At 41.1% G+C, this 19,125-nt stretch overlaps 1 protein-coding gene across 1 annotated transcript in view; it reads right to left on the bottom strand.

Moving 5' to 3' along the window:
- The window catches only part of SLC22A3 (solute carrier family 22 member 3), a 43,771-nt gene extending 28,337 nt beyond the window's left edge, over positions 1–15,434 (bottom strand). Inside the window, exons 1-2 of the mRNA XM_067555191.1 lie at positions 14,788–15,434; positions 934–1,037 (exon numbers count right to left, since the gene is read on the bottom strand). Of these exons, the coding sequence (XP_067411292.1) occupies positions 934–1,037; positions 14,788–15,204 (521 nt within the window). The 5' untranslated portion in view covers positions 15,205–15,434. The remainder of the gene's footprint in view (positions 1–933; positions 1,038–14,787) is intronic.
- Between the last annotated feature and the right edge of the window lie 3,691 nt (positions 15,435–19,125).

The raw sequence follows: 19,125 nt of genomic DNA, 5'->3' as shown, positions 1-19,125 counted from the left end.
AATATAGGTCACATGGTAGGTTTGTCGCCCACTGGATGGTTATAACTCTCAGTATAATCAGGTTTTCATTGCAAATGCTTTTGTTTAGAAGTTCAAAATGTATTATCTGAGAACATTCTCTGTGTGCTCTGCCTAATAAAATCACTTACTAGGATATTTATGGATAGCAAATAGAACAGGAGCACAAAACACATTGAAGAAACATTCATCTACAGTGAAATTCACATGTGTACTTTGGGCTGGCATGAGGGCTGCACACAATTTAATTTAGACTTAATTCCTCAGAATAGGGCTCCCTCCTCCTATTTTGAAGGCAAAGTAGGATTTAAGTAATGCCTTGATCTGGTGTTGGCCCTGTTTACAGGGCTGGATTTCTCCTACACATTGTTTTGCAGTGTTCACTCAGCTCTAATAATGTTGTAGACTGACTGTAACCATGACCTTGGTGGTCAGCATGTGGGTATGTGTGTCTAAAGTGTGAATTGAGAGGGTTGTAGCACTGAGTTTCTTCCTCCTCTCTCAAAGTAGCTGCTTTCTTCATCAATGCCCCTATTCGCCCCTTAGAAATTGCCAACCCTGAAACTCTCTGTGAATGCTTGCTTTTCATTTCTGTGCTCCTCTGCACTTCCTGGGTCCAGATGTGAACAGAAATAATGGAATACCGCAAGAAAGGCTCTTTTCATGCTATTTTAAGTCATAAGAGGACCAGGAAGTACTAAAAATCTCATGAAGTTTCCAGACCAATTTTACAGACCCAAGAAGTTAAATTTACATGAGCTGGAATCAAATTAGTATCCCAAATTGTCAATGCTTATTGGAATTGAACTGAACCTCCAAAGTACAAACTTTGAATGCTTGCATACCAATAATTACAGTACAAGCAGATAGTTCTGACTCTATAAAGGTAGACTTGCATTAATATGCATACTTTACCTGTCTGCAGCATAGCCTAGAGTGAATGCTCCTGTCAGAAATCCCAGATTGAGGATAGCTTGTGTTAGATCTAGCATCCAGGCATTGGCACACACAAGGTTATACTGTAGGAACAAGGAAAAGGTAAAATAAGATCCCTCCACAGATGGAGTATTTATCTTCACAGCAAAACATTTTAGCAGCTGTACTGCTCCAGGACTAAAAAAAGCCTGACCAAAAACCTGATCACTACTTTTTTGAAAAAATGCTTTCAGTCTTGTTTGTTTTTTTATCACATCAGCCGTTACCATCCCATCTCAAACCTTCCTTTTTAATAGAAGTTTATTAAGAAGATGATAATCCAATAACTCTTGGATTCCATAGACTTCCTGTATTCCTATCAGTCTGGTTCCAGACCTTGCATAAAGACTGCGCTGATATTGCTGGTTGATTCTCTCTTCACAGTAATAGACCAGAGTAAGTTATCCATGATCACTTGATTGGACTTAGCAGCAGCTCCTGATACTGTTGACACCTTTGCCTAACTTGTGGGATCTCAGTGTGTGAGGATATGTCAATAGCGTCCTCAATGGACTCTCTTTCCTCCCAGAGGATCTCTGAGCAAATACAGTTTCTTACTAACTGGTCTCACATGGTCTCTTGTCATCTCTCCTGTTTAATGTATACTTGTTCAATGGCAGGCCCAGATGGCCCAGGGATATGAGTGCACTAGAGAGTCCAGACCACTGCAGCTACAGTAAACATACAGAAAATGGGTCCTCCTTACCAAAAGGCTGCTATGTTTCAGGTTTTGTACCCAAAATGTCCCCAAAAGGAGAGACACTTGAACTGGTTTATTGTTTTACAGTCTGAGCACAATAGTTTAAAGTCTGCTGGCAAGGAAATGTCTGTGTTTAGCTCAGAGTAAAATGCAGAGCTACAGCCAGTGAAAACACGAACATCGCCAAATGTTTTTATTTTTTTCTTAGTGCCTCAGGAGTAAAAGTAGAAATACTTAACCTGTGAGGGTGCAGAAAACAAATGTCAAACCTATTTCTGAGAGGTTGAAAATGCTTTTCTTGCTGTAACTTTCCCAGACCCTTCATTTTTTTATATTGCAGCAGCTGTTGCAGGATGACAAAATGCTACTACTGCATTCAACTGAAGAATTCATGGTGGGAAGAAGAAAGGGGGAAGGGACCAGAAAGAAAAATAAAACCAAATTAAAAATCCATCTGTAGTGGGACAGTATTTTGCTGGCAATTACTTTACAGGATTCTGTAGAACAATTACATGCCAACCTAGCTAAGTAAGTCCTGCAGTCCTTATTGGAGTCAGGAGGTTTTAGTCTCTGACTGGAATGTCCTTTTCAACAAGGGCTTAGGCAAAAGTGATGTTAAGAATAAACTGAGATAATATTCTCAGCAGTTTTAGCCATTTCTTAAATAGCACTCTAGAAATAGTCACACTTTCCAACAATGAGCTCTAATAAATAATATTAATAATAATATTTTACAGATGAGTTAACTGAGGTACAGATAATTTGCAATGTATTTACTATTTCAAGTTCACATTCATAATAATGTATATCAGATGAAGGGACTCAAATACTGCTGTGATGGGGGTCACAGAAAGACTTAGATAGAATGCAGACATTTTCTATTTCACATTGGCCAAGATTTTTGAAAGTTAGAGTCTAAAGTTAAGCTCTTAAATCCATATTTAGGCACCTATATAAGTGGCCCAATTTTTTAAAGTGCTGAGTGCCCTATTGGTCCCTTGACTTCTGCCGGTTATTATTTCCTCAACACAAACTGTTAAGTTATCATTGCTTTTGAAAATAAAGCCTAAAAATGGACCTGAGCCTATGAAAGTCCCTCTATCAGTCACTGGGAAATGGCCTCTATGTGATATTTTCAAGCACAACCAAGAAGGGTGAGATGGAGTCAGGGAGCAGTCATCCTGTGTGGCACACTCTTCTGGAAGTATATTGGAAGCTGCTAGAAGAATCTGGACCAATAGTCCCCAGAACTTAATGCAATTCAATGAGAGAGAGTTAAGGCTGCTTAGCACCATGTAAGATCAAAGTCTTAGAGACAAAGATCAAGCTAGCCAATGAACGAGGGAGCTCACTGTCAGACCTCAGCTACAAGTCCCTCACCAGGGGCCCAACACAAAGCAGGCCTATTTAGCATGTGACAACCTTGCTTGCTCTTAAAGCAGAAAGTCCTGAAAAAAGACTGTCCACAAGCTCTGCAATCAAAGAAGTAAAATAGACAGAAAAATAGAAGATACTGTCTCATCAGAGCTATGGATTATTGTGAGAACAGAATGAAAAAGATTTAAAAATGAAGTATTTTAGAAATGAATACATCATGAAAGGAAAATATTCTTCATCTCAAATCCTTAACAGGGTCTGATTCCAATCTCATTTATTTGGCTGTAAATAAGGAACAATGTCCACTGAAGTCAATGGAATTACACTAGCACAAAACCTACATAGTTGAGAGGAGAATCAGGTTCATAACCTATACATTTGAGCCCGCAGATGGTGATTAGATGTCTAAGTATCCTGTTTGGACTCTCAAATTATTTTCATGCACAGACTTATGAGTGCAGATATAGAGACCTCATTGAAAATGTGAATCATACTTTTCAAACCTATTCTGCTTGGGCAAAATTCATCTCATTGCAGAAGGCTGGTGCAAAGTCATACACACACCAAAGCTCCAATGACATCTTTTCAGCCCCATGCTTTATCGGTATGGAGGTCATTGTCTTGTGGTGCCTTTTGGCATTAAAGACATTGTGTGGGTTTTCAAAAGCACATAATAAGTAACTTAGGAACACAAGTCCCAGTGAAAGTCAACAGTCCCCTAGGTGCTTTTGAAAAATCCCATTATTATTAATATTCTGCTAATAGTCAGAAAGGCCCCAGTCAGGACCAAACCCCTACTGTGCTGGATATTTTACAAACATAGACCCCCAGTACTGCAAGCTGTTCTGTGTTAGTGGACCCCTGCACACTGCATGGAACTCCACTGACTTCCTTCAGGAACCGCTTGAAGGATTGGTCCATAGAGACAAATGGGCTCCTTGCCTTGGAAAGTTAATATGCTCAATCCTTTTAAAAGTACATATTTATTTTTAAAATAATTTAATCCACGGTGAAGATAAACAGAGAGAAAGCGAACAACCTGATATGAAAAGTAAGAAGACAGCATGTACCAAAGAGAGAGGGGAAAATATGCTTCCTTCACAATGCCCTTGTACCTCAACATAAATTTCACATTACGCATCTGACAGTTGAAATAAACTATTGCCTTAACATATCAGTCAAATATTTTAAATCAATAGTGTTTTCCATGAAACAAGAGAAGACGGATAGCATAAGGCACTGTGAGTACTTTCAAAAGGATTTATAGTGTAAAATGCTGAAGTAAATGAATGGATACCTTATAAGTGTAACCTCCTTCTTTTTCTGGGTTACTTGGGAGCAGGTAACACTCACCGGTGTGCAAGGGCGCCTAAGGCTGCTGACAACAAAAGGAGATCCTGAGTATCCCAGTGATGATGTAGGATAGGTGGGAATCCTCTATCCACCCTTCTGCTGCAGTCCCTTTACTCCTAAAGGAATTTAAAATTGACGGTGCCTCCACCTGACTGACCCCTGTACATGCTAAATAGCGGGCCTTGGGAGCTTCCAGGACTAAACCTAGTCTAATAATAATAATAATCTGTGACATAGGTCTAACTCAACAATTGCAATTATGCAAACTAAACATCCAATATACTTAGAGTTAACATACTTTTACTTAACAAATTAAGGAAATATGGCATAACAGACTGAAATTAAACATCACTACTATTTTAAATCCACAGGGGCAGTTGAATAAATCTTACAACTGGCACCCTAGTTGGCCGCCTCAGCTGAAAGAGAGGCTTTAAATGGGAATGCAAATGTCTATGAAAATGTAAAAGTCCAATGCAAAGGTCTAGAAAACATAACCCCTGAGGAAAGATTGAAAAAACTGGGTTTGTTTAGTCTGGGGAAGATAAGACTGAGTGGTGGACATGATAATGGTTTTCAAGTACATAAAAGGTTGTTACAAGAAGGATGGTGAAAAATTGTTCTCCTTAACCTCTGAGGATAGGACAAGAAGCAATGGGCTTAAATTGCTGCAAGAGAGGTTTAGATTGGACATTAGGAATAACTTCTTAACTGTCAGAGTAGTTAAACACTGGAACAAATTACCTGGGGAAGTTGTGGAATCTCCGTCATTGGAGGCCTTTAAGAACAGGTCAGACACATACCGGTTAAGAATGGTCTAGTTATTACATAGTCCTGCCTTGAGTGCAGGGGACTGGACTAGATGACCTACTGAGGTCAATTCCAGTCCTACACTTCTGTGATTCTATGAATGGAGCCTGAACCACCGTCTCAATCCTAGCAGTGATCCTATGCAGAAATGTGCAGTAGTGTACCAGGCTGTATCTGTTCTGTTGCTATAAATAGCTAAGGTCCAGCCTGAACCCGCTGCTCACACCTGTGAGCAGTTACTTACGTATGTAGTTTCAACAAAGCCATTAAGATTACTTGTGTGAATAACTGCTCACAAATTGGGCTCACATGTATTGAAAGGAATGTTTTGCTCTTTATGCATGGGAAAAGAAAATACAGGCTTCAGAAATGTCGGGCCACAAGCCTTCCTCTCGATATTCTGCTTTGTCTCCAGAGTCAGTAATATAGAGAATCCAAAAATCCAGAGCTCTCTCTGCCTGGGCCACATATGCCTTGCTTCATCTTTCATTGTTTCTTATTAACCTTTCCAACTTGGCAACTCTGTGAAATCAGAGCTGCATAGTGTGGCTGCTGAAAATAAACTATAAAAGAGTTCTGAGACGTCACACTAGCGATGGTCTAAATCAAAGACATCAGGGCTGAGCAGCTCACAAACACTGGGCAAGTTTGGATCTAGATTCACATCAAATTTGAGAATTTGCCTTTCTATCTCTCAGCCACCAAGCTCCTTTTCTCCCTCAAATCTGGAAAAGTTCAGGCCCAGGCCAGAACTTTGCAGCTCTATTCTGAATCTAATTCAAATGGAGGAGTTAACATATAAAGGAAGCTAGTTAAGGAAGTAGGTTTTAATCTCAGCTCTTCAGCATCCATTGATTGGCGCCTATGTCAGAAAACCCATGACTGCACTTGTACACACACACACAATAATGCCCTCCTTATGGCTGGGATGTCCACATTTTGCAACACTGAGGGCTGCATTGACAGCTTGCCTGTGGGCTACACACTTCACTTGCGTACACATTTTCCATACAGTACATAACAAAATGCACGTTACCACGCTATTTGCGTGAACTGTATTCTTCCTCAATTTAGTATGAAAGGGTCTGGTAGTTGAATTCATAACCAGTACCAATCTAAACTCCTCCCGTCTCAGCTCCAGTGACAAGCTGCCATGCTGTGCAGAGAACAGGCACTGTGAGCTGAGGAGATAGGAGCTCAGGAGAGGAGAAACCATCTACTTCGGGACAGTGTCAGAACTCTTCCCACAATGTGTTACCACTAAAGGAATGGAAGAGGGGGAAGCTGCTGTCATTAATTCCCCCACCAACTCCTTTGTGAGGAGCAGGGAGAAGAAGAGCTGGGTTTGGCCTCAGTAGCCATTTGTAGGGGATGAAAGTATCCCCTGATGAGGAGCCAGATGCTTGGAAGAACACCCTTGTGTGCGGTGCTAAATGCTCTCACCTCCCCTGGAATGCCTAGACATTCAGACCAAATTCCAATGAATGATTTTTTTTTAACCGTGGTGCAATTATTTGGGACAATTTTAGTTTACTTTGCCTATTTTGCTTAGCCAGGAAAAGGGTATTAAGCTATTTATCTATCTCTCTAGGGAGAGGGAAGGGAATCCCCAATATGCCTATGTATTTCATTGCTGAAATAACCTTTAAACAAAGGAGGAGGATGGATCTAAAATGAGTACTGAGAAGGTCAAGCTCATGAGTGATAACTGGAAAACAAAATGGTTATTACAGTGTCTCCCCTCGCCATATATCTGTCAGAGGGCAGATATTTTTTATTTTGGATTGATTCAGATTTAGTTAGGGGACAGTAAGTATTCCACAATGTTTTCTGTGTAGTTCAGGGACTGAAGATAATGGGAGTTGCAGGTATTCAGCAGCACCTCACTTTTCTGTATGAAGGTGCAAGTGATTGGGGGCCTGATTCAAAGTCTGCTGATGTCTATGGAGTCTTTCCATGACTTCAGTAAACTTTGGATAGGCCGCCCTCCCCGTCTTTGAATTACAATTAATTACAGTCTTTTGTTCCAATCCTAAGTGGGATGCTGGAAAGTTCATACCTCAGTCCTTCAGCACTGTGTATAACCTTCCCTGCTTTACCAGATTCAACCCTGCAGAAATGCATTGCCTTATCCTATAATAATTAATTAGAGAACTTGGAAGCATAGCACCTTTGATCTGAGGATCTGAACGCACTGTACAGGTCTGTCACAAATACCCTTCACAACAAACATATGAGATAAGGAAATATTTGATTTACAACTATCGTTTCATTAATTGAACAATACTTTGTGTTTTTCCATGCCTGTCTACAATGAATTGACGGTCCCAGCCCAGCCCAGTTCTGGCTGACCAAGTGCCCATGTGAAACAAACACCATCAAAATTGGCATCCTACTTGGCAGTATCAGTAGAAGTGCAAGAACAGAGACCAGTTCGTCCTGGCAGCCCTGAAGGTGGTTCCTCTAGATAAGCGCTGAAATATATTGCTAGGGCAGTCTGGGGAAGCTCAGATTGCCGCTACCCATTCTGTACTTGCTTTGGGAATGTATAGATTCTCTCATTTGCCGAAGCATTTTTTACTAGCACTTACCTGAAATCAAATTTCAAGGATATTTAGCTCAAGGGTTAAAAACAGCTCTTTTTACTCAGTTTTATCAAAACAAGATGTGCTAAAAGACCCTCTCAGGGCAGGTATAGTGTTTTCTTCTCTATCTTGTTCAGAGGTGAGCACACTGGTGGCGCTCAGTAACGATAAAGAAAAATGGAGAGTCAGACGTCACTTTGCTCTTGAGTTGCTGTGTCACGAGTACCTGAGTAGCGGGGTTGTTTGGTTTTGGTTTTTTGCCTGAATTTTCCTATGTGCCTTCAAGGTCCAGCTTGAATATCTTGTAGATTCTGGACCACCCTGAATGATACCGAGCTCTCTAGTGTGAAATTGGCCTTTTAAAAAAAAAAAAAAAAAAAAAAAAAAACTTTTTCTTTTATTACCACTGCTGCCTCCAATCTGGCAAAATTAAGGAGACATTTATAATCTCATCCCAACCCTGTGCAAACATAGAAGAAAACAGCAGTTTTCAAAAATTTAAAATCAGTGTCCCAGTTTCAACCAGTGTAAATTGGCACAGCTTCATTGAAGTAAATGGAGCCATGCAGATCTATCCCACCTGAAGCACAATCATTTTTATATGGGGAAACCTTACTGAGAACTTTTTAATGAACCCACCTCTAGGCAGTTACCTATCTGCTCCCTCCACTTGTTCACTACCCCTCAAAACCCTATCATGATACAGGAAATATGAAAGGGTAGCACTGATTTCTCCTATTAACTCAGAAATACTAATTAAGCTAAGAGTAGGCTTTGGAGGTTTTGCATACTGCAGAATGAATTATTCTGGAGTAGGATAGCGAAAGGAACAACTGTTTTCTCTCCACCCCAGCTTTGACTGTCATGTTATTCATTGCTTTAAGACACTGTAAAAGTTGTAAGGTAAACATTACTGAACTGGTAACAGATCCCTCTGAAAATATTGTTTGGACTTTTTGAGACAGCTGGCAAGTAAAAGAGCATGATGATTTATTTGTAACAAGTGTAGTAGAATAATGTGTTCTGGTGATGATTTATCCATCTCAGACCTCACACTTTGGTAATGAATTGTTGCCAAGTCTCCAAATTACATCACTTTTGTCATAGGGAAGTGTTGCTGAGCGGACACATTAGAATCAGTTCATTATGCTAAACATATAGCCAGTAAAGGCTGCCATTCGGTCTGGAACACACCAACTTTGCTATTAGCAGTTGATGAATCTGTAGATTACTGTCTCATCTGCTGTTACAGGCACCTTTATCTGTAGATTTGTCTGTTATCCATTAACATGCCACTAGGAGTCATCACTACCAAAAATGTTCAGATAAAATCCCTTTGCCGGATTTTATCAGTAGTTAGTGGAAATTATCTAGGATCAGGTTTTTTTCTTGTCTGATTTCTGGTCCACTGTACGGAGCTGCTGAATCAGTGCACCCTCCAGCAGCCCTACTCACATCCCCTTTTCAACCTTCACCACCCATTTGCAGAAGTGGCTTTTAATGGACCCACTCCCATTCCTAAAAGAGGTGCTGCTGCAATCTGGACCCCTCCCTAAAGGACCTCCAAACACCAGCATTATTTATGTTGGCTTCAACTGGAATAATTGGGGTGTGAATTAAGGCCGAGATCCGTACCTCCTCTATGGTTCCCTTTCCCAGCAAAATCTGACAAGCCATTTGATTCCAAATCTACTGCTGACCCACTGGTTTCTTTTTCCAGATTCAGGAGAAATAACAAAAGCTCAATAAAACTAAGTGGAAACAATATTTGATTTGATTTTTTGGGTATTTCCCAAATACCTAATTTCACTGAGTTGTTGTGCGTTCTCTAAACAGGGAAACTTAATTACATTTGTGGAATTATGGTGAGGTTTTACAAATAATGTCAAACTGATTTCAGTGCATTTGCTGACATCTGCCTCTTAAAATCATTCTGATGACTACTCTGTCTAATTTTATTCCACCTCAAGCTCAGGGAGTTAAAAGGCTCTTGCTGCACATGTACTGAGAGTTCACAAGTTTGTCTTTTGTAAGGTAACACTCTCTGATTTTAGGTGCCTGCAAAAAAAAAAAAAAAAAAAAAGCATGACCTAAAGCTGCAGAGTCCACAACCCATCCTGGTACAATAGCAGGGGCAAGAAATAAGAGGACCTGCTGTTGTACCTCCATAAGATACAAAGAATATTTCATAAATGAATCTTAGGTTTTGCTATTTCATCTATCACTGAGGCCTGAAAAAGGCAATTAGAGTTGGAAAGTATTGTCCATAATGAACGTTATAGTGGATTCTGTTCTTCTCCTCCTTCTCCCCAAAATACCTCATTGTGAAAGGACCCACACTCTGACCCATTTCCGGCAACCTACCAGAGGTGTAACTTAATTAAGCCATTAACAGTGGAACAGACAGCAGGTACATCAGGTGCTGCTCATGTGGCAGTGTGGGAGTTCCCATCACACCAAATATTTACTTTTACTTAGTGGTCACTGTAGCTGAAGCTACCTGTGAAACTATTTTAAAACTATTTAACATATTAACTAGACATAAAATGATAGAAGTGGACACCATATTCAAGGGCCCCACACAGAGAGATCTAAACCCTTTTGCACCAGCAAAGCAGTGTGAAGGGATCAGAACAAAGGTGAGAAGCCCACCCTGCATATTTAATTAATTTAATAAATCCTCATAAATCAATGCTGCCAGTCCTCTGATCGTTTTTCTCTCTCTAGTAATGGGGTGCTCAGAACTGTGTCAGGTGTGATTGCATAAGAACTGGATAGAGTGGAACTGCTACATCCCTGTTCTGTGAGGTGACATCTTTGCATAGCAGCCTGTGTTTGCGTTTGTCTTTTAGCTACTCTATCACACTGCAAACCTGTGGCTAATTTGCTGTCTAGTATAGCCCGTGAATCTCTTTTAACATTGCTGCTTTCCAAGTTTCTCCCTCCCACTAACATCTATTTTTTCAGATTATTATGTAAATCATCCTTTTGATTTAACCTCCTGATTCATGTTCTCAGTAAACTTAATCAGATATGAAATACCACATGTCTAAACAAAGTAAAAAACAAACAGTTCGGCTATATAAAAATGGAGGGTTTATATATAGCAGGCATATTAGAAAAGGGGTAGCTGATTCAGTGGTCAAATTAAACAGGACACTACTATGTCTAACTTGGTTTTCTCAGCTAAATTTTATGGAAATTCTCACTTAGTAAGGGGAGATTAAGTTAACCATAAGTGTATTGTATTTAACATGTTTGTCTTCTGAATTGCCTGCTGTGTTACTGCTCAGGAAAGCTGATAATTAGATATGTGGGAGCCAGATCCACGCTACAGGGACTGGACTCTTGGGTCCTGATCCACAGTCCAGTGAAGGCAATAAGAGTCTTTCTACTGATCCCAGAGTTTTTTGAATCAAGGATTTGGAGCCTGCAAAGAGTCCTGTGAGTGCTGCTACTTGGTATATGTAGCTGGGAGGTGTGGCCTCCCGCAGAGATTGATGGCAAGGGAGAGCCAAACTCCCTCGGGGGCGGGGAAGGGGGGAGGAACCTGGAAGTACACCCTCACGTGACCAGAAGCAGAAAGGCGGGACAGGAAGTATAAAAGGCCGGCCTTTCCACTCAATAAGAGGAAGGCAGCTGAGGGAGAAGGACATCTCTCCGTTGGTGCCGGGTCCTGGGTCTAGACCAGACTGTTACCTTGAGGAGAGGCTGCTGGAGCTGCCAACTGCCTGAGGCCCTGCCGGAGCTACCTGAGCCTGGTCAGCTGGAGGAGACCCCTGGACCTTACAACCTGGAGGAGCTGCCTGATTTGCCAACCCCCTGCGAGCCAGAGGAGACCCCTGAACCCTACAGGAGCTACCGTCCATGGATGACTCCGAAGAGTTCCCAGACCTCCAGGCGCCAGGAGGTGTGGCCTCCCTCGGAGATTGACGGGGAGGGAGGGCCACCAGCCCTGCCCATGACAGAGGACCTTTATTGTATACCATATGGGCACCTGGGAAAGAGGGAGATGCACTCTAGCCTATTACTATTTTTATGTCCTTGTCTTTAGGCTTTGTACACGAAGCTGCTATTTTACAGAAGAATATTCAGAGGCTTAGGGGGTAGATTTTTGAAGGCATAAAGGACAATTAGGTGCCCAACTTCCATTCATGTCCAGTGGGAGTTGGATGCCTAATAGCCCTTCATGCCTTTGAAAATCTCCCCATTAGTCAGTAAGAGCACGTTTGTGCACTGGTCTTCCCTCCCTCCACTTTACCTGGGCTATCCAACCTTGTTTCACTCTTTCTTCTTACTATTTTTGGTAGGGGATTTGGCAGGCAACAGTGGTGGAAAATCAAAACTGCACTTTTAATTTGGCTGGTTTTCAGCAGCTTGTTCAGGTGCGCCTGGAGGATTTCCATAAAGTTTGCTTTCATGCTGCCATTAGTCACCTTCCTTTTCCCTGTAGCCCTGCTATTCACTTACATAAGTGCTGCTGAACACACAGGCGAATGTGGTACAGCCTCAAGATGTTTGCCAGCGAAACCTTGAACTTCAGCTCCCACTATGTGCTTTGACCCACAAGTTTCATTTTCTCTATGCATTAACTAGTGAGCAGGGCGTTTTTTTTCTTGCTGCTGCTGAGTAATCATAGGGGTTGCATCAGAGACAGAATAATCTTTTGGCTGCTGCTGCTTTAAATGGAGTCTGAGTGAAGCTTTACAATGCTGTTTTGCTCACCTACTTTCAGCAGTCATCAGGTTCAACAGCTGAAAAAACATGGACAAAAATAACTCCCCCACCTCACACTCCTGATCTTCATTTTAAAAATAAAGTTCGTTACATGCTAGTGTTCCAGAAAGATTCTGGACTGAAAGCCACGGAGGCTGAATTCCCTTATACATCCCTGGGAAAAGTAGGACATAGGCAGCAGTGCAAGTTTCCCCTGCCACTGAGGTTCAACCCTCACTTGCAATAGCCATTTCTAGGAATCTGAACATATTTAATTTTCCTTGCTCATTCAATCCAGTGCCAAGATGGCAAACAAATCTACTCAGTGAAGACTATGATTAATGTTTTTTGAGGTGGGATACTTAGCTGCAAGGGAGTAAATTATGACACCAACTCATTTCAGACAGTTCACACTCATCAGTTTATACTGATTTTCAGTTATTGCTAATCTGAACCAGTTTTGATTCTGTGACCTGAAAATAAATGCTCTGTATCCATTTACCAATCTCCAGGCCATTCAGTTGCTCTTATTTAACAGTTATTCAGGGCATACAGTGTTCTAGGCACTTTAAGGAATGAGTATAAGGAAAGATTCCTGCCCGGAAGATGTTGCAACCTAAGAAGAGACAAAGTAGAACAAGTGATGACAAGCCTGGCTGAGGGAAGGAGAATGAGACTGTAAACTTTTTGGGTCAGGGACTGTCTTTTTGTACAGCACCTTGCACAAGAGGGTCTTGATCCAGGACAGGGGCTCCATGGCACTATGGTAATACAATGTTAGACCCTCCAAGGCTGGAACTGCGGGGGGGTTAGGGCTACCAATGCCTCCATGTCACCATCGGAGGCTTCGGCTGGGCTCCCACAGGAAGACCCTGTGAGGCTGGGCTCAGCAGGAAGTACTGCTCATCAGGACTCGAGTGGCAGTCCCAGACAGCTCCCTGATTGGCTGATACCAATATATAAACCAGAAATCCATGAAGGGGAGCTATCTGAGTAACAACATAAGAGTGCCTGCCTGTCTCTGCTCCAGATTCTGCTCGTGAGAGACCCATGGACTCTGGCTTCTGACCCTGCCTGCCTCCAACTCTCAGTTTGCCCTCTAGCCTGTCGTGGATTCTGGTTACCTCCTGGTAACCTGACCCTCCCTACCTCCTGACGCCTGACTCTTGCTTTGCCTTTTGGACTATCTGGCACTCTGACCTCCTGGTACCTGACTCCCAACTCCTGCTCTGACCACTAGGTATGACCGCCCATGTCGTGGTCATGACATGCAAATAATAATAATGGGACGATTGCAGGATAACGGGCATGGCAGTCAAATCAGGTGGTGGTTTTGATACAGCATGTAACACTTTATTGTCATTACATACCTAATTTATTTAAATGTATTTTAGTTATGGTGTTTCTGAGCACTGCAGTCATGACAGTTATTTACGTACATGTACATCTCTGGCGCCGAGTCTATGGATTAGAGTCACGCTCTATTGCACTGACTGCATGGCTATAATCAAGGTCTCCTCGCACAGCTTACTGGTTTTCCTTTTGCAGCCCAATAGAGAATAAATGTATTTGCCAACAGTTACCACAAAAGGCGTAACAGAGCGACTGCAATTTTCCATTCCACAGGAAATAACTGTGGCACCTCAGCTATTACAGAGTGGTAACTGCCGGTGAAAGATGACTTTTTAATGACAACCAATATAATTCTATTTCTTATCGAGGCTAAGGACACACAGAAATGGTTAGATATGAATTCTTTATTTCTAGTAAGTCTGTTTGATATTTACTAAAATGAATACTATATATGTAAAAATAAATATACAGAATGTCTATAATATTGGCCAGATCACCAACCGGTATAAGTCAGCAGCTGTCAGCTGAACACAGCCAAGGACCTGGCCTTAAACGACCATTCTAAAGTCTCAGCTGCAATGACATTACTCTTTGTTTATTTTAGTCCAGCATTACAACAGCAAGAAAGCAGTATCCCCATTTGAATTAATCTGCTCCAGAGAGTCAGTACAAACTAAGGATCTTTCAGATTAGCTCATCCTTTCCTAAAAGTCTGGCCTTGCTGCTTGATAATATTTATTATCCTGTTTCATCTGTAACTTTCAGAGAAACTTTAATGGGACAAGATTAAAGTTTTGCTCAATAATAGACTCCATGTGTATTGCTCTAGCAATTGTTTTTTATTTGACAATCCTGTGCCGAAACTGAAAACACTGACTCAAAAATGTTGATTTTCCTTACCTCACTGACGATTGTTGAGTGGGGTTGTTTATATACCCAGCCGTCCTGGCATGAAGTAAGTGGCACATTGCCCAAGCTGCGATCAGTAAAGCGGGACAGTGGGTTGGCACAGCTCACAGAGGTGTTATTCCACTTTATGTCAAACCTCTCACATTGACCACTGGAAGACAAGTTCACCAAGTTCAGTGCTGGAACAGTATAGTTTTGTTCCTCTTCAAGAGTCCATCCACATCTCTCACTTAATTCAGCTGCACCAGGGATCCTGCACCAATAGTGCTCTGGTGCATGCCCAAGAAATACCACTCCAACAAATAGAAAAGAAAAAGTTATGCCTGTCTGGCAAAGGAGGAAAAAGACCCTCTTTTGGAACCTTCCAAATTCCCCAGCTTCTTTTAATACCTCATCAAAAGACGGCATTGTGTGCAGGAGATTTTCAACTCAGAGGGATCCAAGAGATGGCAGAGTCAACAGCTTTCCAACTTTGTAACTATTGCTGGTGCTCCTGATAAATGTATCTGTGTGGACTGTCTCTCTGGCTCTCCCTCTCCTCACACACATACATAATCACAGTAGCATAAGCAGCTATGGAACAGAACAAAGTTCCACAGACCCACCCAGAGAGTTACGGTATGTCAAATGGTGTGAGGTTTACACACAGCAGCTTAGGAATGGGATATAAAATGGGCAAACATACTGTAAGAAAGAAGGGGCGTGTGTTTCCTATCTATCCAGAATGTTAAACAGATTATGCAATAAAAACAATTAACTCTTTAGGGACAGGCATGCAGTAAACACCAGCTCTGCAGATAGGGCATGCTGCTGTTGTCCTTATAAATGAAAAAAGCAGAGTGTTAAATAAAAACAAAACGGAGAGGAAGCTATTGCAAGAATCGCAATGAGCGATGTTGTCAGCATTCTGAGTGGTAGTGACAGAAATGTTCCTAAAATGCTATGAAGTCTCCCCTTCAGAACATAGGAGTTATTTCTGCAGCAATGCTCTAGTACTTATCCAAAGTGCTATTGAACCACCTGTGCAGCTTTCTATGTTAAAATTAAAGAAAGGCTGTCATGTAGTGGATGGTCAAAATGTCAGAGTTTTTTAAAAATAAGTCTATCTATGCTTAGATCTGTTTATATAGGTTTTTATATGGCCTCATTCATTTTAGTATCTGAGTGTCCCCTGCTGTCTCCTTTCCCAGAGGAGATATAAAGGTGGTTATTTTAGAAGTTTGCTTCGGGGACGGTGACTTGTGGGGGCCAGGGATCAAGGTGGGCGGTGGGTGGGTGGCACTTCCAGAGGACAATATAAGCCACAGAAATAAGGTGTTTTGCATTTAAACTTCTGAAAGTGGTGAGATTTGTGGCCCCTCTTATCTCTTGCAAGAATAAATCTAGGTCCAGCTCCTGGGGCAGGTCTATCTCCTTCAATTACCTGTCTCTTATTGGTCATAGTTGTCATTGATGATTGTGGAGAGAGGAGCAATCTTTTAGGTAGCTAGTTCCAATCCCATAGAGGGCTTTGAATATCAGGACAGACAACTTGAAATGGTGCCCAGGGAGGGAGCAGAAATCTGAGGTGATGTGATCATGGCAACTTGTGTTGTTAAGCAAATGAGCTTTTGTAACAGGCCGAGCTCTTACTGGAAATGTGGCTTCATTCCTAGATATAATGAGTTGCAAAATAATTAAACCTGGAGATCACGAATGCATGGCTTACTGTGGACAGGTCTCTGGTGTGGTGTGGTGTGATGTGGTACAGTCTTCTGGTCAGTTGCAGACAAATGTGGGAATGTGGGTTGGGGTTTTGGTTTTGGTTTTGGGTGGGGTTTTTTTTTTTTTTTTGCCACAGAGCTATCTGTGAAGCAAATAACACTAAGGAATCTAAAAGAGAGAGGGATTTTCCCAAAAATCTCAAGGACTGGGGAGAACTTTTCTCAGGATAATCAATGGCTCAGAGGGCCACCACCAAGCAACTTGTCAGGAATTGAATGTTTAGCTGAACTCAACCTAAATTCCAAGCCTCTTACAGTTTCACTCCTTTGTCATAAAATCTAGTCTGCATTTAAAATCTGACTACTCAAATATGAAATGAAAAGACTTAATTTAGCGAAGCCCCACTAACTGTCAGAATTAAAAAAAAAAAAACCTGGAGAATCCAAAAGAGAAACATTCCTTCTAACCATCCTCCCTTTGCATCCGGAGGCTGTTACAGAACAATGCTTACAATCAGCTGGGAAGCTTGGTTCTCATCCACATGGATCCAATGCCCAACACATAACTTTGATGTATCATCACTTGAGTGCCCCAGTAGACCTGGTCAAGCCAAGAAGTTGGAAGGTAAAGCCAAGAAGTCTGTGAAGACTCTGTAACAGAACTCAGCTAGATCTGGGAAAATAACAGAATTTTTTTCAGTTGCCATCCATTTTGAAAAAATAAATTGTTTTGAGTCAAACAAACATTTTCAGCAAATTAAAGAGTCAAAAAAAATTGCTTGGGGGGTTGAAAGAAACATTTCTTTTCACCAAATCATTTTTGTTCTCAACTATTTTTAAACATATTTTTAAATGAAAGGAAACAAAATTTGGAAACAGAATATCAAAACATTTCATTTGGAAAACATCAAAACAAAACATTTGGATTTTTTTTTTTTTTAGGTTTTATTTTTTACCAAAACAACTTGGTGAAATTGGCATTAATGTTTTGATGTCTCTGAATCTGCATGTTTGCAGTAAAAAAGTTTCAGCTGAAAAATTTCACTCAGCTCTACACTATACTCACCAATAAAGGGAGTTTGCATCACTCCTTTACAGTGGGATGACCAGTTTGTGCATTTTCTAAGATGGGGCTTTGTGCTGTGAAAGTTAGTAGCCATTTTGTCTCAGACCATAATAACCAAGAATAATAATTTTCAGTGGGAACAGCAGCAATCAGAAGTACCAATTTACCATATGAGACAAATAGACTTGGTTTGTAGTACAGTATTACTGCAGATAAAGGGGACACATGGAAATTAGACATATTGGGCCAGATCTTCAATTAGTGAAAATCAATGGAATTAGGAACATAAGAACATAGGAATTTCCATACTGGATCAGACCAATGATCCTTCTAGTCTAGTATCCTGTCTCTGGACAGCACCAGACACTTCAGAGGAAAGTGCAAGAACCCCACAGTAGTTAGATGTGGGTTAATCTCCCCCGGATATTAGATTTCCTTCTGATCTCTGTTAGAGATTGGCTTAAACCCTGAAGCATGATGTTTAATTTCCCTTCTGTAGTGTATAGGAATAGGGTAATATCCCTTTAAATAGTTTGTGAGCCTGATAGTGGCCCTGAGCGTCTTCTATGTTCCAACAGAACCCCAAAAATGGTATATTAATACTTGCCTACATCACTGGGTGTTGTGAGATTTAGTGTTGATAAAGGAATTTAAAATAATCAAATTACAGATGCAGGAAGTGTGCATTAGTATTATTCAAGAACAAGCGATTCTTAGATTACCTCACATTTTCCTGGAACTCCTATGTTAGTTTGGGTATCTGAGTTTCAAATTGACATTTGATTTCAGAGACAGTGTTTGGGATGAATTTATTGGCTAGTAATGCTGGTGCTGAGAACTGCATTTGCTGCTTGAACATTCATCACTGTACAAAGCTGATCTAACTGGTCCAGAAAAAGAGGGAAATGCTTGCTGTGCCAGGTAAAGGAAAGAGACAGGGACGCAAACATAGGGGAAAATATGTCCACCTGCACTAGCTTCATATAGTAATGGAGACACATGCAGCCCCTGCAACGTCACACCCAACAGGTAAATATAAGGGATGGATCTCTCCCTCCAGTGATTTAAGGACAGGACTGGGAACCAGGATCACTGGCAGTCATTTCTAGCTCTGCCATTGTCTCACTATTTTACCTCATTCAAACTGCTCAATCCAAGTGTGCCTCGGTTTCCTTTCCCATAAAAGAAAATAGAGATGTGCTCATCTGCAAAATTCATATCTTGATGCCCACGTTCTCAATGTTTGGGAAGTGTACAGATCCAGAGTTTGGGTTTGGGTCACTTTCTAAAAAAAGGGAGAATAATCATGCCCTACCTCTGGTGCTCAGAACTTCTAAAACAGGGGTGAAAAATGAATTTCTGAAATAGCATTTATAGCACTGAAAAGCTCCAATTTAAAAAGAAAACCATATGAATTATTTTTGTTTAGCTGAAAGTGGAGAAATAAAAGCACTGGCTGGAATGAATCAGAGGCCACATACATTTGAAGTGAGGGGTTTGATTCCCAGCTTGTGTAGATATGTTCATACTAGCTAGTGCATTAAAAATAATAGCGTAGCC

This window comes from Emydura macquarii, unplaced genomic scaffold (genome assembly GCF_026122565.2).
Source record: "Emydura macquarii macquarii isolate MOO-44397 ecotype Brisbane River unplaced genomic scaffold, CSIRO-AGI_Emac_v2 contig_1559, whole genome shotgun sequence".
Classification (NCBI taxonomy): domain Eukaryota; kingdom Metazoa; phylum Chordata; order Testudines; family Chelidae; genus Emydura; species Emydura macquarii.
Note: the sequence above shows the minus strand (reverse complement) of the source record. Positions and strands in the feature narration are given on the sequence as shown.